The 19,069-nt window shown below is 53.1% G+C and overlaps 1 protein-coding gene across 4 annotated transcripts in view; it reads left to right on the plus strand.

Annotated features, from left to right (window-relative positions):
• The window catches only part of LOC125629577 (killer cell lectin-like receptor subfamily B member 1B allele C), a 58,479-nt gene extending 39,412 nt beyond the window's left edge, over positions 1–19,067 (plus strand). The window contains exons 1-8 of one of the 4 annotated variants that reach the window (XM_048834938.2): positions 5,440–5,528; positions 9,286–9,394; positions 9,832–9,927; positions 14,737–14,955; positions 15,841–15,995; positions 16,573–16,685; positions 17,310–17,438; positions 18,188–19,067. In XM_048834938.2, the coding sequence (XP_048690895.2) occupies positions 9,900–9,927; positions 14,737–14,955; positions 15,841–15,995; positions 16,573–16,685; positions 17,310–17,433 (639 nt within the window). In that variant the 5' untranslated portion in view covers positions 5,440–5,528; positions 9,286–9,394; positions 9,832–9,899 and the 3' untranslated portion in view covers positions 17,434–17,438; positions 18,188–19,067. Of the gene's footprint in view, positions 1–5,263; positions 5,529–9,285; positions 9,395–9,831; positions 9,928–14,736; positions 14,956–15,840; positions 15,996–16,572; positions 16,686–17,309; positions 17,439–18,187 lie in introns of those variants that run through there. The other 3 variants (XM_048834937.2, XM_048834936.2, XM_075119590.1) reach the window with 3 other exon arrangements.
• Positions 19,068–19,069: the final 2 nt, after the last annotated feature.

The following is a 19,069-nucleotide window of genomic DNA, read 5'->3' on the forward strand; positions in this document are numbered from 1 at the left end:
GGATTCTGTGAAGACAGTGAATGAAATCCGGACCTCCCCTCTTTAGCAGTTCTGATGAAATACTAGCAAGGCCAGATCCTTTATCATTTTGTGACTGTTTTGCCTGCAAGTATCACTTCTTATGTCACCGGCCGACTTTCTGTTGGATTTATTTAAGGCACCTATGTGTAACAGGTGGCTTGGAGGGCCAGGTGGCCTAGGGGTTAGGGCGCGTGGCTCTCAGCCCCACTGCTTGGTTGAGGAGCCTCAGTCTTTAAGGCCGGAGAGGGGTGGGGAATACAGGGACCTGGGCCCACCCTCGCCACGGAGTCCCATCCCAGGCCCCTGTACACGTCAAGGCCCTCTTAGTAGGGAGTCAAAATCTGCTGCCCTGAGCTACTTCCTACCAATGTCTGTTCAGTTTGGGGGTGTGGCCCCTCCAGTCCTGTTTGCTGGGTGGGTTGCTTCACGTTGGATCCCCTCTTCGGTCTTGGGTGGGACCTTGCTGAGGTCCTTCAGGCTCCTTCAGGCAGGGCAGCTGCATGTTGGTGAGGGCAAGCCCCACACTGTCTCTGGGGTTCGCTCCCTCAGTGACTGGAGGCTCCTCGGTTCCCTTCCCAGTCTCCCTCGACCGGGGAGATGGTGCTTACTCCTTGTTGGCGGCCTGAGCCGGCAGGCTGGTGCACCTTCCCCTCAGATAGGGAGGCAGCCAGCTTCTGCCTCTTCACCAGCCAGCCCCGAAATGGGCCAGGCTCCTTCCTTTTTTCCCCTTCCCAGGCCAGGCATTGGCTGCAGGTATAACAGACCAGGGCTCGCTGGGCCCAAAGACTCTCCTTTACCCCTTCCATGCTGGCTAGCTTCATCACACCACTTCTGAAACTTAATTACGTGGAACATCATGGTTGCTATTTGGAGTCACCCAGATTCCGGAGCAAGGTCAGCCTCCCAGATGAGTTTAGTCAGGGGGTTCTGAAGTAGAACGTGATCCGAGGCTGCATCGTGGCCCGGTGGCTACAGAAATGTATACTTCTGGCTATTACTGGGCTGAAACCTGGTAGCCGTTACAAATAATCCGTGTGCGGAAGCAAATTTGAACAGAGGCACACCATGGGGGGGAGGGATAGCTCAGTGGTTTGAGCATTGGCCTGCTAAACCCAGGGTTGTGAGTTCAATCCTTGAGGGGGCCATTTAGGGATCTGGGGCAACTATGGGGGTTTGGTCCTGCTTTGAGCAGGGGGTTGGACTAGATGACCTCCTGAGGTCCCTTCCAACCCTGATATTCGGTGGTTATCTGACCTCTCTTCCAGTGAGCTGTGTGGCCCCAGAACTGGTTCAAATCTAGTTTTTTCATGACCCGTTCAAATCCAGTCCTCTCATGACTAGTTCTCACGTTCACCTGGGTTCCTCTGTGAACCCCACCCCTCGGTGCTTTTGAAAACCCCACCGGGCACCTATCATCATCGTTAGGTGCTGGGAGGTGGGGGCTAGCGGGTGCAACAGGCGCTCTGATGTTGACGTGATGCACTAGCTACGTCATCGAGCGTGGCATAAAAAGCAGCTGATTCGGACATCCCAAGGCCAGAAGGGACCGTTGTGATCATCGAGTCCAGTGGTACTCCCCCCGCCACGCCCATTACCAGTAATAGAATGTCTCTGGGCCCCCAACCGGGCTGGGAGCGGAGTCACAGCTGGCCCGGGGCTGGGAGCAAAGCCGCAGCTGGGGCTGATGGCCGAGAGCGAGGGCTGGGGACCGGCGGCCGAGCCGTGGCCGAGACCAAAGCAGAGCTTGGTGCAGACTGGGGCCAGGTGACTCTCCCTCCCCATGGGGGCTGGCCCGGGGCCCACCACATCCCCCTGGACATTCCTGCATGTGCTCCACAGTTTGGGGCCCACTGATCCAGTCTGACATCCCGTATATCACAGGTCAGAGAACGTCCCCAATAGCCGCTAGGGGTGGAGTTCACAAAAGTTGTAAGGTGACAGGCCCATGAAAATACACTTGGGGCCTCTGTACCTCATTTGCCGGTGCCCCACCTCCTCCTATTTCACCCCAGTTTCAGACATCCTGAGCCCCCCTAAGCTGGGGTTCCCCCAGGCACACTTAGGCGTTATGACGCTCAGCACTGCGAACCAGGGCCCTGTGTGCTTTGAAAATGCTACTAGGAGCCCTATCTGCGGTGGTGGGTGCTTAAATACCTTTAAAAATCTGGCCCTTCGTTTCAGTCTTTGTTGCCCTGCTATAAAGCGGGGTGACCAGCGCTTCCCTAGTGGCGTTGCGAGGGTGCACAGGCTAGAATATGCAGAGACGTTACAGTAACGGGGGTCAATAAAAGGGTATCGCACAGTGAGCATCATTCGAGGGGTCACAAACTATTAAAAGAGATACTACCTCATTCCTAAACACGACACGCCGCTGTGTTTAGCGTCAGCGGGGCACTGATATCTGACTGCCCCACCTTTAAAGGGCTCTTCATTTTGGCCTCTACATCACCCAGTGGCCTTCCCGTTAAATTGTGTCTTTCCACCCCAGAGCCTCCGGCTGGGTTATTTCTCGCCTCGCTGAGTTTTCCGCTGTGTCGATTCGCGTCTCTGAGGGATGGGAGGGCTCGACCGAGAACGGACAGTTCAAATCTGCACGCCCCTTTTCCTGTCCCCTCACATCCCCTTTATACCGAACACACCAAAGGGTGGCGTGAAACCATGAGAAAGAGCCATGTCAAGTAAGAGGACACACTTCCCTCAATGGAATAGGGATGTGGTTAGCAGCACATAGCAACCGAGCCTTCTCTGAAGTGCGATGGGCCAAACCCACAGCTAGTGTAAACCAGCACAGCCCTGGGGAGCTCAGTGAATCAATTCAGATACACAGCAGGGATCTGGCCCCATTGGTTCCAGTGGAGCTAGGGCCAATTTACATAGGAAATGCCATATCGGGTCAGACCAATGGTCCATCTAGCTCAGTATCCTGTCTCTGATACTAGCCAGTACCAGAGCTTCTGGAGAAGTGTACCGAATAGGACAGTTTTGGAGAGATTCACCCCACCCACCTCTCCTGGCTTCTAGCAGTCAGAGGTTTAGGTTAATTTCAAGCATGGGGTTGCATCCCCATGTATAAGTAGGCTGTATAAGTAGGGGCATAGCGAGCAGATCGAGGGACGTGATCGTTCCCCTCTATTCAACATTGGTGAGGCCTCATCTGGAGTACTGTGTCCAGTTTTGGGCCCCACACTTCAAGAAGGATGTGGATAAATTGGAGAGAGTCCAGCGAAGGGCAACAAAAATGATTAGGGGTCTGGAACACATGAGTTATGAGGAGAGGCTGAGGGAGCTGGGATTGTTTAGCCTGCAGAAGAGAAGAATGAGGGGGGATTTGATAGCTGTTTTCAACTACCTGAAAGGGGGTTCCAAAGAGGATGGCTCTAGACTGTTCTCAATGGTATCAGATGACAGAACGAGGAGTAATGGTCTCAAGCTGCAGTGGGGGAGGTTTAGATTGGATATTAGGAAAAACTTTTTCACTATGAGGGTGGTGAAACACTGGAATGCGTTACCTAGGGAGGTGGTAGAATCTCCTTCCTTAGAGGTTTTTAAGGTCAGGCTTGACAAAGCCCTGGCTGGGATGATTTAACTGGGAATTGGTCCTGCTTTGAGCAGGGGGTTGGACTAGATGACCTTCTGGGGTCCCTTTCAACCCTTATATTCTATGATTCTATGATCCCTGCCCACCTTGGCTAATAGTCATCGATCGACCTATCCTCCAGGGACTTACCCAGTTCTTTTTTAGAACCCAGTTATACCTTTGACCGTCACAATATCCCCTTGCAATGAGTTCCACAGGTTTAATGTGTGCTATGTGAAAAAGTATTTCCTCTTGTTTGTATTAAACCTGAAGCCTGTTAATTTCACTAGGTGACTCGTGGGTTTTGTGTTGTGGGAAAGGGTAAATAACACTTATCTGTTCATTTTTTCCACACCATCCATGGTTTTATAGACCTCGATCATATCCTCCCTTAGTCGTCTCTTTTCTAAGATGAGCAGCCTTAATCTTCTTTGTCTCGCCTCGTACGGAAGCCGGTCCATCCCCTTGATCATCTTTGATGCCCTTCTCTGAACCTTTTCCAGTTCCACTATCTCCTTCTTGAGACAGGGCGACTAGAACTGAACACAGTATTCAAGGTGTAGGCGCACCACGGATTTATACACAGATATATATTATGATATTGTCTGTCTTATTTTCTATCCCTTTCCTAACATACTGCTACCCTTTTACGGCTGCTGCACGTTTTCGGCGAACAAGCCATGGTGACTCAAGATCTCTTGCTTGGGTGGCAACAGCCAATTTAGACCTCATCATTGTGTCAGCATAGTTGGGATTAGTTTTCCTAATGTGCATTACTTCGCACGTTGGAAAAAAATTACCTTGCTCTGGCGGGGGGCTCTCTGGCCCTATGGATTCCAACAGAAATAGGGCGAATTCACAGCAGCTGCGATCCGGCCCAAGAGCCCTGTTAATACTTGTTAACCACTGTCACACGACAGCTTTCTCGGCTGGCCGGTTGTGGTATGAGAGTAATATTTTCCGATGCGTGCTCAGGCCACACTTGCAAACTACATCGTCCAAGGTTTCAGTCAATAACTAGTCCAGCTAGTTTGTTCTTCCATTAGTCCCTGTGAACTCTTTGAACTATGATATTGATCCGTTCTAATGCTACATCACAGTGAACCTTTCACCAGCAAAATGCCAGGCACAACAGCGGCACTGGGTAAATCATTCCCAGGCTGAACCAATGTCCTCAAGTGGTGTTAAAAAGAGAACTGAAGATGGTCTTCTGGTTAATGCACTGCACTGGGACCCAGGAGACCTGGGTTGCAAAGTTCTGCCACAAATTTAGTGTGTCATCTTGGAAAGTCACTTAGGAGCAGACCTTCAGAGATATTTAGGCACCTAGTTTCAATGGGAGTTGATCCCCAGCTGAGATCAGGGCCCCATCGTGCCGGGTGCTTCACACACAGGGAGTCCACGCTGCAAAGAGTTCACAATTGAAATACATACGAAGCAGGCGGGGAAACTGAAGCAGAGGGGAAAGAAGTGACTTGTGCAAATTCACACAGCAGGTCAGAACTGAGATGAGAACAAAGCCAGGAATTTTAATTCCCAGCCCAAGAGTTTAGCCCCTGTGACTAGACCCTACTACAGCTACCTGAAAGCTACGGTGCCTCTGAAATCCCTGGCCCCAAGGCTGCACCAGTCTCTACATTTCAAGGCCAGTTGCACTAGTTTAAGGCTGCAGGACCCAGACAGCCCTGGCTGTGACAGGACCCTTTGCAGTCACATGTGAGAGGAGCGGAATTCAGCTCTCAGAGGCGGCACTTCCTGACATGGGATTGATGTCAATTATATTCACAGACCAAGCCCCGGCTGCCCTGAGAGCACAGCCAGGTGCTCGTATCAGCTGCTCGCATCATGGCTGGGGAGATAGTCTATGCTGATCTGAACCTCCCCTCTGGCTTTCCTGGCTCCAGGACGCCCCTTTCAGCTCAGCCCCTCAGTAAGTGACCTTTATTTCCCGGGGGGGTCGCTGTAAACCCAAAGACAGATTTTGCTGGGAAGCCCAGAGCAGGTCTGTGCCAGGGGAATTTCTGGCTTTGGGGGGAGGTGGCTGCAACACTTTTGATCAGCTCTCTGTAGCTGCTCACTTCTGTGTGCGGGGCTCTCTCGGTGCAGAAGCCTGGGGTGGAAAGGGGAAGTCCGTGCACCCACTCGCCTGCCCGGGTGGTGCATCAGACTTCTCCAGTTACGACCCACCAAGCTCTCGCTGGGGGCTTGTGGAATTATAGATGGTTGCATGACGGACTCAGGCTACTAGGGCATTGGCAAGAATAATTTGAATTGCTCGGACACGACCCTAGAGTGGGGATGAGCCACAAAAGCTACTGCACGAACTCTACGTGCTATTGAGGGCTGTCTCTGGCTATATGCACCTGCAGCCCCCAGCCCAACGGGGCCCTGATCTCACACAGCCTCTCAGGGTGCTACCGTAATTGACTCTTCCTTCCGAGGAAAACCAGTACACACAACTGTAATGCTGCCTCTGGGCATCCTCTGTAATGGTCCACGGAGCTGCTACTCGAAAGCTGAGGAGCGCTGGCTGGGCGGGGAAGGCTAGCTTCCGGGGTAAGCCCCTGCACTGGGAATCTGGACATGGTGGGTCCTTATTTTGGTCAGGTGCTCAGCCCCCCAGAGCTGGAGCCAGTTTTCCGTACGCAGCTCAGCACCCAGCCTGCCTCGGCCCTCATACCCCACATCTGCAGCACACAGGGGCAGGATTTTGCTGCAAGTGGCCAGAGGAGAATTTGCAGGTACAGCGTAGGGCAGTCACATGCTACAGAGCCTCCCCCTCAAAGAACCCTAGCAGAGAACAGTTTCCAGCAGGGGTGGGCCTGGGAGCAGTAAGGAGAATTTCTGCTGCTCCAGATAATCCGAGTTTCTCGGGACTGTCCATAAATTAGAGCAACCCCAGGGCTGCTCTAATTGACACCTGGGACTGATTTGGAGAAGCCCAGAATCACAAGCCCCGGGATTGCACTTCCCCTGCTGCACAGAATCTCTGCAATGCACAGCATTAGCACGCTTCTTAAGAAACTCTTCGAGAAGCTACGGTTCTCAACTCGCTCTGGGCAGCCGTGACTTCACAGCAGCTATATTTAAGCTATTGTTTCCTCTCCCAACCTCGGTGGGGGAAATTCACATCTCTGCAGAGGGCCAAGTGCAAAGGCCAATGCCCAACTTCCAGCCTGCAAAAGAGGACTAGAGTGGTGTCTGGACTTTGTGGGGGTTCTCTACACAGCGGTGAATTTCATCCCGTGCACCCAGCGTCTTCAAGGCAGGGCATGTCTCTTGCTAGGCGCCTGTGATTCATACACGTTGCATGTCTAAGAGTCACTCTGATCGTCAAGTCTGACCCCCCCCCCCCCGCATAACCCAGGCCAGAGACTGTCACCTACAGATGCTGTCTTTGATTAGAATTATTCTTCCTTATGCTGTGGCCCCAATTCAGCACAGAACTTAACACACGCGCCTCTCGTTAACCACTTCCTTAAGCCCCATTACGGTCAATGGGACTGGAGCACACTGTTCAAGTTAAACCCACGTCCAAGTTCTTTGCTGAATAGGGATGTTTTGTTGAACTGGGCCCTAACTGACATGATTGAGTCCAACAGGAACAAAGCATGCAGGCCACGCTTACAGGATGGGGCACTCTGTCCTGGGAAGCAGGGACTCTGAAAAGGATTCAGGAAGGGGGGGGTGGATAATCAGCTGACCATGAACTCCTAGTGTGACACTGTGGCCTAAAAGGCTAAAGCAACCCTGGGATGCATAAACGGGGATCTCGAGTAGGAGCAGGGCGGTTTTTTTTACCTCTTGATTTGGCCCTGCTGCAACCGCTGTGGGAATCCTGTGTTCAGTTCTGGTGCCCACAATTCAGGAAGGATGTTGCTAAATTGGAGAGGGGTCAGAGAAGAGCCACAAGAATAATTAAAGGATCAGAAAACCTGCCTTGTAGTGATAGACTCAAGGAGCTCAATCTATTTAATAAAGAGAGGGTTGAGGGGTGACCTGATGACAGTCTATAGGTATCTACATGAGGAAAAATATTGAATAACAAGCTCTCCAATCTAGCATAGAAAGGTTCTAACAAGATCCAATGGCTGCAAGTTGAAGCTAGACAAATTCAGACTGGAAATAAGATGTAAATTTTTAACAGGGAGAGGAATTAATCATTGGAACATTTTACCAAGGGTCGTGGTGGATTCGCCATCACTGACAAGTTTTAAATCAACCCTGGGTGATTCTTCTATAAGATCAGCTCTAGGAATTATTTTGAGGATGCTCTCTGGCGTGTGTAATACCAGAGGACAGACAAAACAACCAGAATGGTCCCTTCCGGCCTGGGAATCTCTGAGTAGCTCGTAGTTAAACTGTGGTTAGTTCAATCAGTTTGTGACAAGGGCAGATATTCTTGTTCTTGGACCTTTTCCATGGAATCTTTTTAATCACCATTTTTTGTTCTCAAACATCATCATTTTGAAATGTTTTGATCTCAAGACAGAAATGTTTAGAAGAGGTTTAGAAAACATGATCGACGAGGAGAGGTTGAAGAACTGTACGTGTTTAGTCTAGAGGAGAGACGGAGGAGGGGGGAAATGAGACCAGTCTTCCAGTATGAAAAAGGTTATTATAAAGAGGGTGTAGATCAATTGCTCTCCATGGCCACTGAAGGTACGATAAATAGTAATCAGCTTAATTTGCAGCAGGGGAGATTTAGGTGAGATTTTAGGAAAAACTTTCTAACGCTAAGGGTAGTTAAGCACTAAAACAGGTTAGCTAGGGAGGTTGTGGAAACTCAGTCATTGGAGGTTTTTAAGAATAGGTTAAACAAACACCAGTCACAGACGGTCTAGGGGTAAATATGGTCCTAGCTCCGTGAGGGGTGAGGGAGGGGGAAGGTGGGCTACATGACCTCTTGAGGTCCCTTCCAGCCCTACATTTCTGTGGTTCTCTGTCTTCAAGATTGAAAGATGTTAAGTCTGAAATAATAATGTCATTTGGCTAAGCTGGCCATGCAACATAGTAATTAAACCTTGAAAATGCAAAGAGAAAGCACCTAACTAGAGATATTTACAAATGGGAAAATGTTTCCAGCCAAAAAAGTTGCAAATGGGAAACCTTTGAGAAAATCAAAGCTGGGAAAGCAAAGTAATAATAGTGATGCCGAATCCTGCCCGGGCCATTGTAGGTTGCTCAGGGCACGACCCAGACTCCACCATCCCTGGCTAACCTGGGCTGCTCTTTGCCTGTATTTGGGGTTGTCATGTTCTGTACGTTCTCTGTCTCTCGGAGGACAGCTCGATGGAGGGATCCTTTGCTAGGCCCCCTTTGCATGTTCTTCCAGCTGCCCGATGGCCAATGCTCTGCTTCATTCTTAACCTAAGAACGGCCAGACTGGGTCAGACCAATGGTCCATCTAGCCCAATATCCTGTCTGCCAACAGTGGCCAAAGAAAACACATCCCAGATCTTTCCAACTTCTGTTCTGGATAACTTAAGAGAGCAGGTGATGTTGGACTCTTGGCATTTGTTATTAATTAATTGCATTTAATGTCTAGTAATTTTCTAAGGCATTTGCTTTCCAAGGTATTTAGACATCTGTCTATGCCTTTGGTGGATTTCCAGCTTTCACATCTATGCATTAGGGTGGAAATAACATTTGAGCTGAATACTCATAGTTTGGTCTTTAAACTGTAGATTTGCAATGACCGAATCGTGTTTAAGCTGGTCCATGCAGCTGCTACCTTGCCAATTTGTGACATTATTTCCTCCTGGACTTTCCGTTGGCGTGCACGGTACAGCCAAGGTATGCAAATTGACAATATACATAATGAACACAATAGACAATAATTAAGAATAATGCAATCAAACAGAAAAAGAACTTGAAAAACAACAAACAAATATGGTGAAGAATAAAAAAAGGGGAGGTCATTTAAAAATGTGGGAAATGTAAAATATTGAGAAAATGTTCATATTTTCCTAAATGTTCATATTTCCCATTTTCAAGAAAAGGGCCAAAATTTCACCCCATTGCCTTTACATTAAAAGTCAGACAGCTCTCCAGTCATCCCAGACTGGCCTACGAAGGGAAACCAGATGAACAGGGGAGTGTATAGGCCCCAATCCTGTAATCAACTCCCTGTGGGCATCGGATTCTACCCACGCTGGGGATGTATTTTTCTTTGAAACGGTCTTTCGTACACCAGGTTCCGATTGTTTTTCACCAGACGTTGGCTCTTACAGGTCCCCCGAGTCCCCGGTGGCATCGGACAGCGCTGTGGGTCGGATGGATTGGGAACGTTGTCCTGGTGATGGCTGTGATAGCGCTGGGGATTTGGGGTGAGTAGCTGACAGCTCCGTGTTTATTTGTGCGGGTCCATCAGTGTATAGCATGGATTAGCCTGTCCCTCCAGCACTCCATTGTGGAGCCCCTCCCACTAGCTGGTACATTTTTTTGATGCTCCGAAGAGCTTGACTGTAACGTAGAGAGAAAATTAAATATATAGGGAGATGGGTGTGAATGGGGATGGATGGAAAACTAGATAGATCCAGGCATACACTGGAACTGGTTAAAAATAAGGGGGGGAATTTACTGATATATTTTTAAAAAAATCCTTGTCACCCTCTGTTCAAAATTCAAAAGATCCCCCTAAATTCTGAAAGCTCAGAATTTGAAAAGCTCTGCAAGTTGGCTGAAAAAAAGGGAGGGAGTGGGGAGAATTGGGTGACCGTTTCATCAACATTTTCCCTCATTTTTTGTTTCAAATTTACATAAACATTTTAAAATTAGCAAAAAATTTCAGCCAACTCCAATACTAGCCCTGGTTGAGAATTTGTCAGCCAAATGTGTGTTTTAAAAAAGGAAATTTGGATTTTGCTATATGTGTAGTGCTCCCTATCCCCCCGGTTACCTTCTTTAGCACCAATCCCCTGACAGGTTTTGAGGGACGGGCCTGTCTTCTTCTGGATCCCACCTTCCGCTCCCAAGGGTGTAACATTTTTATTTGCTTCCCGTATGAATTTATTTGCCGGTGCCGCTACCCACCTCACTCCTGCCTGGCAGGGTCACCAGGGCAGCTTGGGAGGAAAATTCTCAGCCCAGGGTAACCCCCACTTACTTGCCAGTTAGCTGGAGACTCCCAAGAAATAACACAGACACATACAATATATTCCACACCGTCATTATATTAGACAGGAGATAAATATAACACTATTCCAGGGGAAACCGGTGTCCACGCTGATAATACCCATGAATTTCCCCAGTCACGTGACCTGATCTAGCAAAGGTGAAATTAGTGCCCCGTTGGCGTGCGTACTTGTAGGGGCTCTTGACGACCTGTGACCACAATATCATCTGTGCCTGTTAGCAGCGTGGCTGACTGGGCTCAGTGCAGCCCAAAGGACTCACGCGTGGGATAAGGCCGTCAGTCCCGCCACGGGTTTAATAGTCAGCAGGTTATAAAATCCCCAAACCCAGACCCGCTGGCTTGAGGGCACATTTCCCAGGAGTAGGGGGGGTTTCTCCCGAACCATCTCCCTGACTAGCTAACGGAAGGATGGCGACTCACAACTCCACGCCGGATCCTCACGGTCAGAGATGGCTCTGGACTGCAGAGGGGCTGATGATCACTGCGGGCAGGTGTCCTCTTCAGGCAGGGGTCAGGCTGCTGCTGCTCCCAGGATTTCTCCTCACCTCCAAGGGGTGTACGGCTCCGGGGGCAGGTTACTAAACTAGCCTGAAAATCCTTACTTCAGTCTCCCACCCCAGCACTCAGCCACACTCCCCGCCAGCGGCAGCCCCGGGCTAGCAGCCAGAGCAGTGGTGCCATGGGGTGGCTGATTTTCCCTAGGGAGATGGGGGCTAAACTCAGCCAGGCTGTGTGGGGGGAGTTTTCACAGACACAGCATATCAGGGTTGGAAGGGACCTCAGGAGGTCATCTAGTCCAACCCCCTGCTCAAAGCAGTTTTTGCCCCAGTTTTTGCCCCAGATGCCTAAATGGCCCCCTCAAGGATTGAACTCACAACTCTGGGTTTAGCAGGACAATGCTCAAACCCCCCTCCCAACAAAGGTCTCTAACCTGGGAGTTGCCTTCCTCCCAGGGATAGCGCCTCTCCCTGAGCTACTGGCACACAGAGCCCCAGGAACCTAGGGAAGCACCTTGGGGCTTACACATGTATATATATCTCCGCTCCGGCTGTGTCACTGCAGTGCACCTTGGGAGTCCCAAGCCTGCGGTGCATCATGGGAGATGTAGTCCAGCCAGGGAGCCTAGTCCATAAGGAGGAACAGCAGCATGAGGCACGAAACTACAACTCCCAGCAGCCTAGGCGTGGCAGGTCAATATTGAACCCACCTGAAGTGAAACATTTCATGCTTCCCAATCAGGTTGATTCTGAATTTTTCCTTCCACAAACAAGCTTTTGATACTTTGACTTTTCGTCCCAATTCAGGGCAAAAACAAATGTTGAAATATTGGAATTGCCTGTGGCACATAAATTCGGATTTTTTGACCGACTCTTTCTAATACATACACAGCCCCAGAGATAGTCACAGTAATGGAGACACAGGGAGCGCACCAGACCTGTAGAAAGAGGATATTGTCTTTAACAGACCTGGGTTCTGTTTCCACATCTGCTGGGTGACCTTTGCACAAGGCACTTTGCCTTTGTGTTTCCGTTCCCTCCCCAGCCGATGATTTGCCTTGTCCATTTACGGGGAGATTTTCAGAAGCCCTTAAGGAATTTAGGAGCACCACCTTCACACTGACATTAAATACCCTCCACTTGGCTGTAAGCCGCTCTTAGCTCTAGCATCAATTCCTGACTCTGCCACAGACTCCCTGTGTGACTGTGGGCAAGTGCTCTGGGCCTCAGTTTCCCCATCGAAAAAATGGAGATCGTGCCTCCTTCATCTAAGCAGATTGCAAGTTCTTTGAGGCAGGGACCGTCTCTTGCTGTGTGTCTGGGCAGCGCCCGGCACAACGGGGCCCTGATCTCAGCTGGGGCCAGGACTGTCTCTCGCTGGGTGTCTGGGCACAGCTGGGCCTCTCGGCTCCACAGTCATAGATATAATACCAGTAAGAGAAGGCTGGTCCGAGGGGCTACGGCCTAGCTGCAGCCTAGAAAGTGTCTGTGCTGGGCTGTAAGGAGCCAGCTGGGCTCTGGGCAGAAGATGCCGTTTGCTGCCCTGTCCCTGTTTGTAACCTTGTTTACTTGGGCGGCCGGAGCGACATAGGTGGTTTCTCTTTGTGGTACGGGAGAGGAAGTAAAATGAGGACAGGAGCTGTTTCCACACTAGACTGGGCAGTGAGGGGGCGATTCAACTTCAAAGGTCATCTAAGTCAATGGAAAGTTTTATTAACATTGCACTAGTAACCCAGCTGAGATCAGGGCCCCGTTGTGCCAGGAGCTGTTCAGACCCACAGCGAGAGACAGTCCCTGCCCCAGCTGAGATCAGGGCCCCGTTGTGCCGGGCGCTTCACAGAGCCACAGGGAGAGACAGTCCCTGCCCCTCCAAGAGCTCAGAATCTCAGTAGACAAGACAGTCAAAGCAAATAAGTTGAAATTACTTGGCCAAGGTCATACGGCAGAGCTAAGTCTGAATCCCGATTTCCTCCTCACGCTGCCTTTCCATTAATCACGCTGGGCACTCGACTGTACCACCGGCTGGGGAGTTGTAAAGGGATTGTTGTAATTTCAAATTTTGAAATATTTCCACTTGCTTCAAAATCTGGGGGCAGGGGGAAATGATTCTAGTGGACCCCCAGCTTTTCATCAGCCGTGGGCGTTTCCATACAACTGTCCCCAACACGTAATAGTGAAGAAATGTAGCTGGTGGATAAAATGGAGAAGGGGCGTCCCCAAAATGTGGCTGGGAATGTTTCCCCCTGAAGGTCGTGTTCCCATCGCCAGGCTGATGTGTCAGACAGAGCTGGCTGTTCGCCACAGGATGGTGGGACGGGGCAGGAGCTCCCAGGCATCCCGAGAGGAAGGCTGGCCACTGGTTTTGGTGCTAATCTGGGACTCAGGAGCTCTGGGACCTGTTCCTGGTTCTGCCACTGATTCCCCGTGTGACCCTGGGCTGGTCCCTTAAGGCTGGAATTCCACAGGAGTTTATAAGTACCTAACACTGCATCTAGGTGCCTAAAAACAACCCACTCGGTGACTAATGCCTATTGAAGTCAATGGGAATTGGGCTCCTAGGGCCCACATTCTCAAATGTATTTAGGTGCCCAACACCCACAGGAGTTAGGCACCTAAATCCTGTTGAGGATCTGGGCCTAGGTGCTTCTGAAAACCCCACTCGGAGTCTCTTTGCAGCTTTAAGTGCCTAAACCCCTTGAACAATCTGTCCCCATGATCCTCCCCTTCTTCATAGGGAATGTGGGTGAAGGACAGAGACAGCAAGTGACAGGGGTCAGATAAACTCCGCAACAGACAGGTTGCGCCCCTCTGGGTGGCTGCATTGGAGGGGGAGGCTTCTGGGAGGCCTGTTTTCACTGAGCCAACTTCCACAGCAGCAGAGAGCCCCTGACGCCGGACGCTGTGACCCCGGCCCTGACTCCCACACAGCTTCAGCCCAGAGTCTCGGCTTCCTGTGCGATCTCACACCCCCGCCCACGTGGCTCCTGGACCCTCCTCTCTCCAGGGCAGGACGCACAGTGAGGAGGGCTACACTGTATTGAACCTGCAGCCCCAGAGGGGCGGCTGAGGTGGCCTGTCCCGGCTCGGAACCCAGGCTGGTCCACACCACTGTGAAGAGCTCTGTGCCTCAGTTTCCCCACCTGTACAATGGGGATAACAGCCCCGTGCCCTGCCTCACAGGGTGCGACTGGGAGGCAAAATCTAGCAAAGACTCTGAGGTGTTTTGATACTGCTTTGATGGGGGCTGGATAACTTAGATGCAAAGATGAGGTGGGTTTGCAAAGAGGCCCAAGGGATTTAGGCATCCAGCTCCCACTGATTTTCAATCCCAAGCCACTCTTTTGGACTGTGGCCCTTTGGGGCTGTTCTGAAGCCCATGGGAGTCAATGAAGGTGGGGCTGAGTGGGCTTTGGGCCAGGCCCTGTGTCTCAGCCGGTGCTTTTCCCCAGCAACTCCCCATCACATTGACCCGCCACCTCACTCCCACCGACGCCGCTTTGCAGTTTCCCACTTGATGTCCGAGAAGGGACGGACCCTGGCATCCCCTGGGAGCGACGGAGCCGGGTGCAGAGATACAGCGACACCCCCTGGGAGCGAGGGAGCTGGGAGCAGAGATACAGCGACACCCCCTGGGAGTGCAGACCGCAGCATGGCAGAATGCAGCGCCCGCCTGGAGCGTTTCCGATCCCAGCTGTGCCCCCCGGCCCAGCCCGGCCCAGCAGGTAACCCCAGCTCGTGTGTCTCTGAGCCGCCCTCCGCCCTGGGCACGGCCAGTGGAAACCCAGCTGCCGTCCCAGCCCGTGGGGATCCTGCAGGGCAGGGACACGCCGCCCCCTGCTGGCTGCACCGATCTAGCCACCAGCCCCGCTGGGTGCCAGGCGAGGAATGGACCTGCCTCAGCTGGGACTGGGTGTGGGGGCTCTGGGGCGTGGGGGAGAGCGACATCTAGTGGCCATGCCCGGTACTGCTCAAGGGGGGGTCTTAAAATAATCTAATACCAGGATGGCCAAATGTTTGCAGAGCAGGGACAGATCCCAGCAGAGAGACGGTCTCATGGACTCACCCCCTCCCATTGCCAGCCATCCCTGGGATCCCACCTTCTCTCCTGTGCTCCCCAGTTACCACCTCCCCTCCCATATCCTGTTAGATTTCCACTAACCAGCCCCCACCGCATCTTCAGTTGTCCTAAGCCCCTTCTAGGCCACTCTGGCAGAATAATGTAGCCTTAAAATGAATGCAAATAGCCCCATGAGGTCTCCTCTGCCCTGGAGACCTCCCTGCCTAGGGTGGGACTGGAGTAAGAGCCCCTCACACACTCTGTTCCCAACCCCCAAAGTAGGGAGCAGATTGGCGTGGGTGGCAGTGCACTATGGGTATTCTCTGCTCCCCAGGGCCCATATGGGAGCAATGGATAAGGCAGAGCAGCCCCGAGGCTGCTCTAACTGACGCCAGGAGCCAGGCAAGGCCCGGCCTAACCCCAGATTTCAGGGAGCACAAAGGGGATTCAAACCCATTTTATCCCCATCCCAGCCCCAGTCGCAGGAAGGGAGTAGCCGGGAATGAGGCCCAGAGGGCTCAGAGCATTAATGAATCCTGTCTCTCTGCAGGGGGCTCCGGGTGCAAACTCTGCCCCACGGACTGGCAGCTGCATGGGGACAAGTGCTACTGGGTCGGCAGTGGAAGTAAAACGTGGAGTGAGAGCCGCTCCGACTGCTCAGCGAGGGGCTCCCAGCTGCTGGTGATCCGGGACAAGGCGGAGCTGGTAAAGGGGACGGTAACATCCTGCGGGAGCTGCCCCTGCAGGCCTGGGCCCTGGGTAGAGAGTCCGAGGACTCGTATATGCTACATGGTAGATCTAGGATTGTCAATGCTGCCTAAAGGACTTGGACACCCCATTCCCATTAATTGTTAATATCAGGGTGTCCAAATCCCCTAGGCAGCTACGACAAATCTCAGCCTAAATCACCAGCCCTGAGATCAGGGACTGACAATGGTGGATTAAAGCTACCGGTACCCTCCCCCTTCTGGGATGTGCCCAACACAACTCAGCTGGAGAGAGGGGCTGAGTGTGTGTGTGTGTGTGTGTGAGAGAGAGAGAGTTATGAGGCTTGAGGGCTACAGAGAGAGGGGGTAGGTGTGGGGCTGGGTGGACAGAAGAGTCTACATGGGGAATACTTGGCGAGATGGACAGGTATGCGTGGGGATGGATAGGTGTGTACAGGGATAGGTGGACAGCCAGACAGTAGTTCTGGGGCTAAAGTTGTTGAGAACTTGGATTTGCAAGAAAAGAGCCGAGAGCAGGTTCTGGTCCCCAGCTGCCTGTCCCACACTCCCTGCAGGCGTCCCTCCAGCCCCTGACACGAGGCACGTATCAGTTCTGGGTCGGACTGTCCCGCCCCTCCCCGGAGAAGGCCTGGACCTGGCTGGACGGCTCCCCGCTGGATCAGACCCTGTGAGTGATTCCTTGAGTCAAACCCTTTCCCTCCCCTCCGTGGGCAGCAGGGGCCGGGGACAGAGATGGGGGGAGGGGATGTTTGGGGGAAGGTCAGGACTTTGGGGGAAGTCATTTTCAGTGTAAGGTGACGACAAAGACCCTTCTATTCCCCCCCCCGGCCCCCAGAGGAGGTGAAGCTGGAGCCCTGGGGGCGGGGGACGTCTCCCAGAGTTGGGGTGTGGAGGGAGAAGAGCAAAGGGGCCAGGCCAGAGCCCTGGGGATCCCCCAGACAATGGGGCAGGGGGGAGGGGGAGACACAGAGCCGCCAGAGAGGCAGGAGGGGATCAGGAGGGGGCAGCGTCGGCCCAGCCCGGTGGGGAGGGGACGCGGAGCAGGGGAGGGAGATGGACAGGGTCTAGCCCAGCGGGGAGGAGGAGGCTGGAGCAGATCCCTGGGCTCTGGGCAGGGAGAGGCCGTTCGAGACCCTGGCCAGGGCCCTGACAGTGGGGAGTGGGGGCAGCCCCCAGGGCAGAGCTGGAGGAGACGACGGCTGCGGATCCCGTTGGAACAGGGAAGAGCCGCTACCGACTGCGTGTGATGGACCCACACGCGCTGACAGGGCCCCTCTCCTCTGTCCCGCAGGCTCCCGGTGTCAGGCCAGGCTGAGGGGAACAGCTGTGGGATGGTGAACAGAAATCGGATTGGTTCTGACACCTGCAGCTCTGCATTTCAGTCGATTTGCCAGCGAGACGCCGTCCCGCTCTGAGCAGGGTACGGGGGAGACCTCAGAGCGCGGCACCGTTATCCCCGTGTCACACGAGGGGAAACCACACGGCAGACACTGACCTGCCCAAATTACACCGAGAATTGATGGCAAAGTGGGAAATGGAACCCAGGAGTCCTGGCTCCCAGCCCCGCCCCCTCGCCCAGCACTGGGAATAGAACCCAGGAGTCCTGGCTCCCAGCCCCTTCCCGTCGCCCAGCGCTGGGAATGGAACCCAGGAGTCCTGGCTCCCAGCCCCTCCCCCTCGCCCAGCCTTGGGAATAGAACCCAGGAGTCCTGGCTCCCAGCCCCTCCCCCTCGCCCAGCACTGGGAATAGAACCCAGGAGTCCTGGCTCCCAGCCCCTCCCCCTCGCCCAGTGCTGGGAATGGAACCCAGGAGTCCTGGCTCCCAGCCCCTCCCCCTCGCCAGCGCTGGGAATGGAACCCAGGAGTCCTGGCTCCCAGCCCCTCCCCGTCGCCCAGTGCTGGGAATGGAACCCAGGAGTCCTGGCTCCCAGCCCCTCCCCCTCGCCCAGCGCTGGCTGGCAGGGCTTGGGCTGCAGGTATCAGGCTCTGCAGAGCCCTGGGGCAATTTATCCCTCACCCCCCACAGGACTGGGAGAGAAGAGTCTGCCCCAGGTCACGTAAATCAGCCCCAATTCAGTGTCCAGTGGAGCAGAACTGATTGACCCCAGCTGGGGATCTGGGCTTTCCCCTGGATTTCACCCGATTCATTTCCTTTCACCTCTCTGCCAGGTTCCGCTCTCCGCTCTCTTCCCCGGCGCACCCACTGCTCCCGTCCAGCCTGTGACCTGACGCACCTCTGCCCATCCTGCCCTAACGGATCGTTAACTCCTGTCACTAACGATGGGGTCTCAGCTTCAGAGGTTTCTGTGTGGATGTGCTGTCCACTTGCTACCTCCTTAGGGCACCTTTAAGTAGATCAGTGCCCCCAACCCCGATCCCAAATGGAACCTTTCCCTGTGCATTATTTGACGCTCTCCGGGGTCACTGTCTCTGTCAGAGGAGCCGGATTGGGGTGCTCCATGGCAGTGAGGGGGGCACTACGGGGACGGCTGGGGGCTAACGAACGCCCTGTTACCCCGTGGCCCAGCAGCCCAGGAGGAGATGGCCTGGCAAAGCTGGAGGGCAGGGCGGCTGGCCAGGCTGAGAGCTGACCTTCCAAACAGACCCAAGTGTCTTTAGGAGCCGCCCCCGAGACAACTGGGCTTGTGAGTGCAACAGGACAGAGCTTGTCCGGTCCGCGGAAGAGACAGGGCTGGCGAGCGCTGGCCCGTTCAGGGTTTGGTCCTGGAGCTGGACGAAGGCAACATGCTGAAGGTGCTGTCACAAGAGGGAGACGGTGTGGCCTCCAACCAGAGCCCCAGCATCTACCCTGCAGTTAAACCGCTCCTTCGCTCGAGCCCGGGTTAGGTGGCATGAGCCAGGCGCAGGTGTCCAACTGCCGTGTAAACATCGCCCTTGTGCTTCACTTTCCCCATCTGCGAAATGGGGATATTGATATTGACCTTCCTGCATGAAGCACTTTGAGATCTACAGATGCAAAGCTCGAGATCGGAGCTAGGGATCATCATGATCATGGGGACATTAAAGGTTTCTGTTAAACCGTGCGAAAGC

Source organism: Caretta caretta, chromosome 14 (assembly GCF_965140235.1).
Source record: "Caretta caretta isolate rCarCar2 chromosome 14, rCarCar1.hap1, whole genome shotgun sequence".
NCBI lineage: Eukaryota > Metazoa > Chordata > Testudines > Cheloniidae > Caretta > Caretta caretta.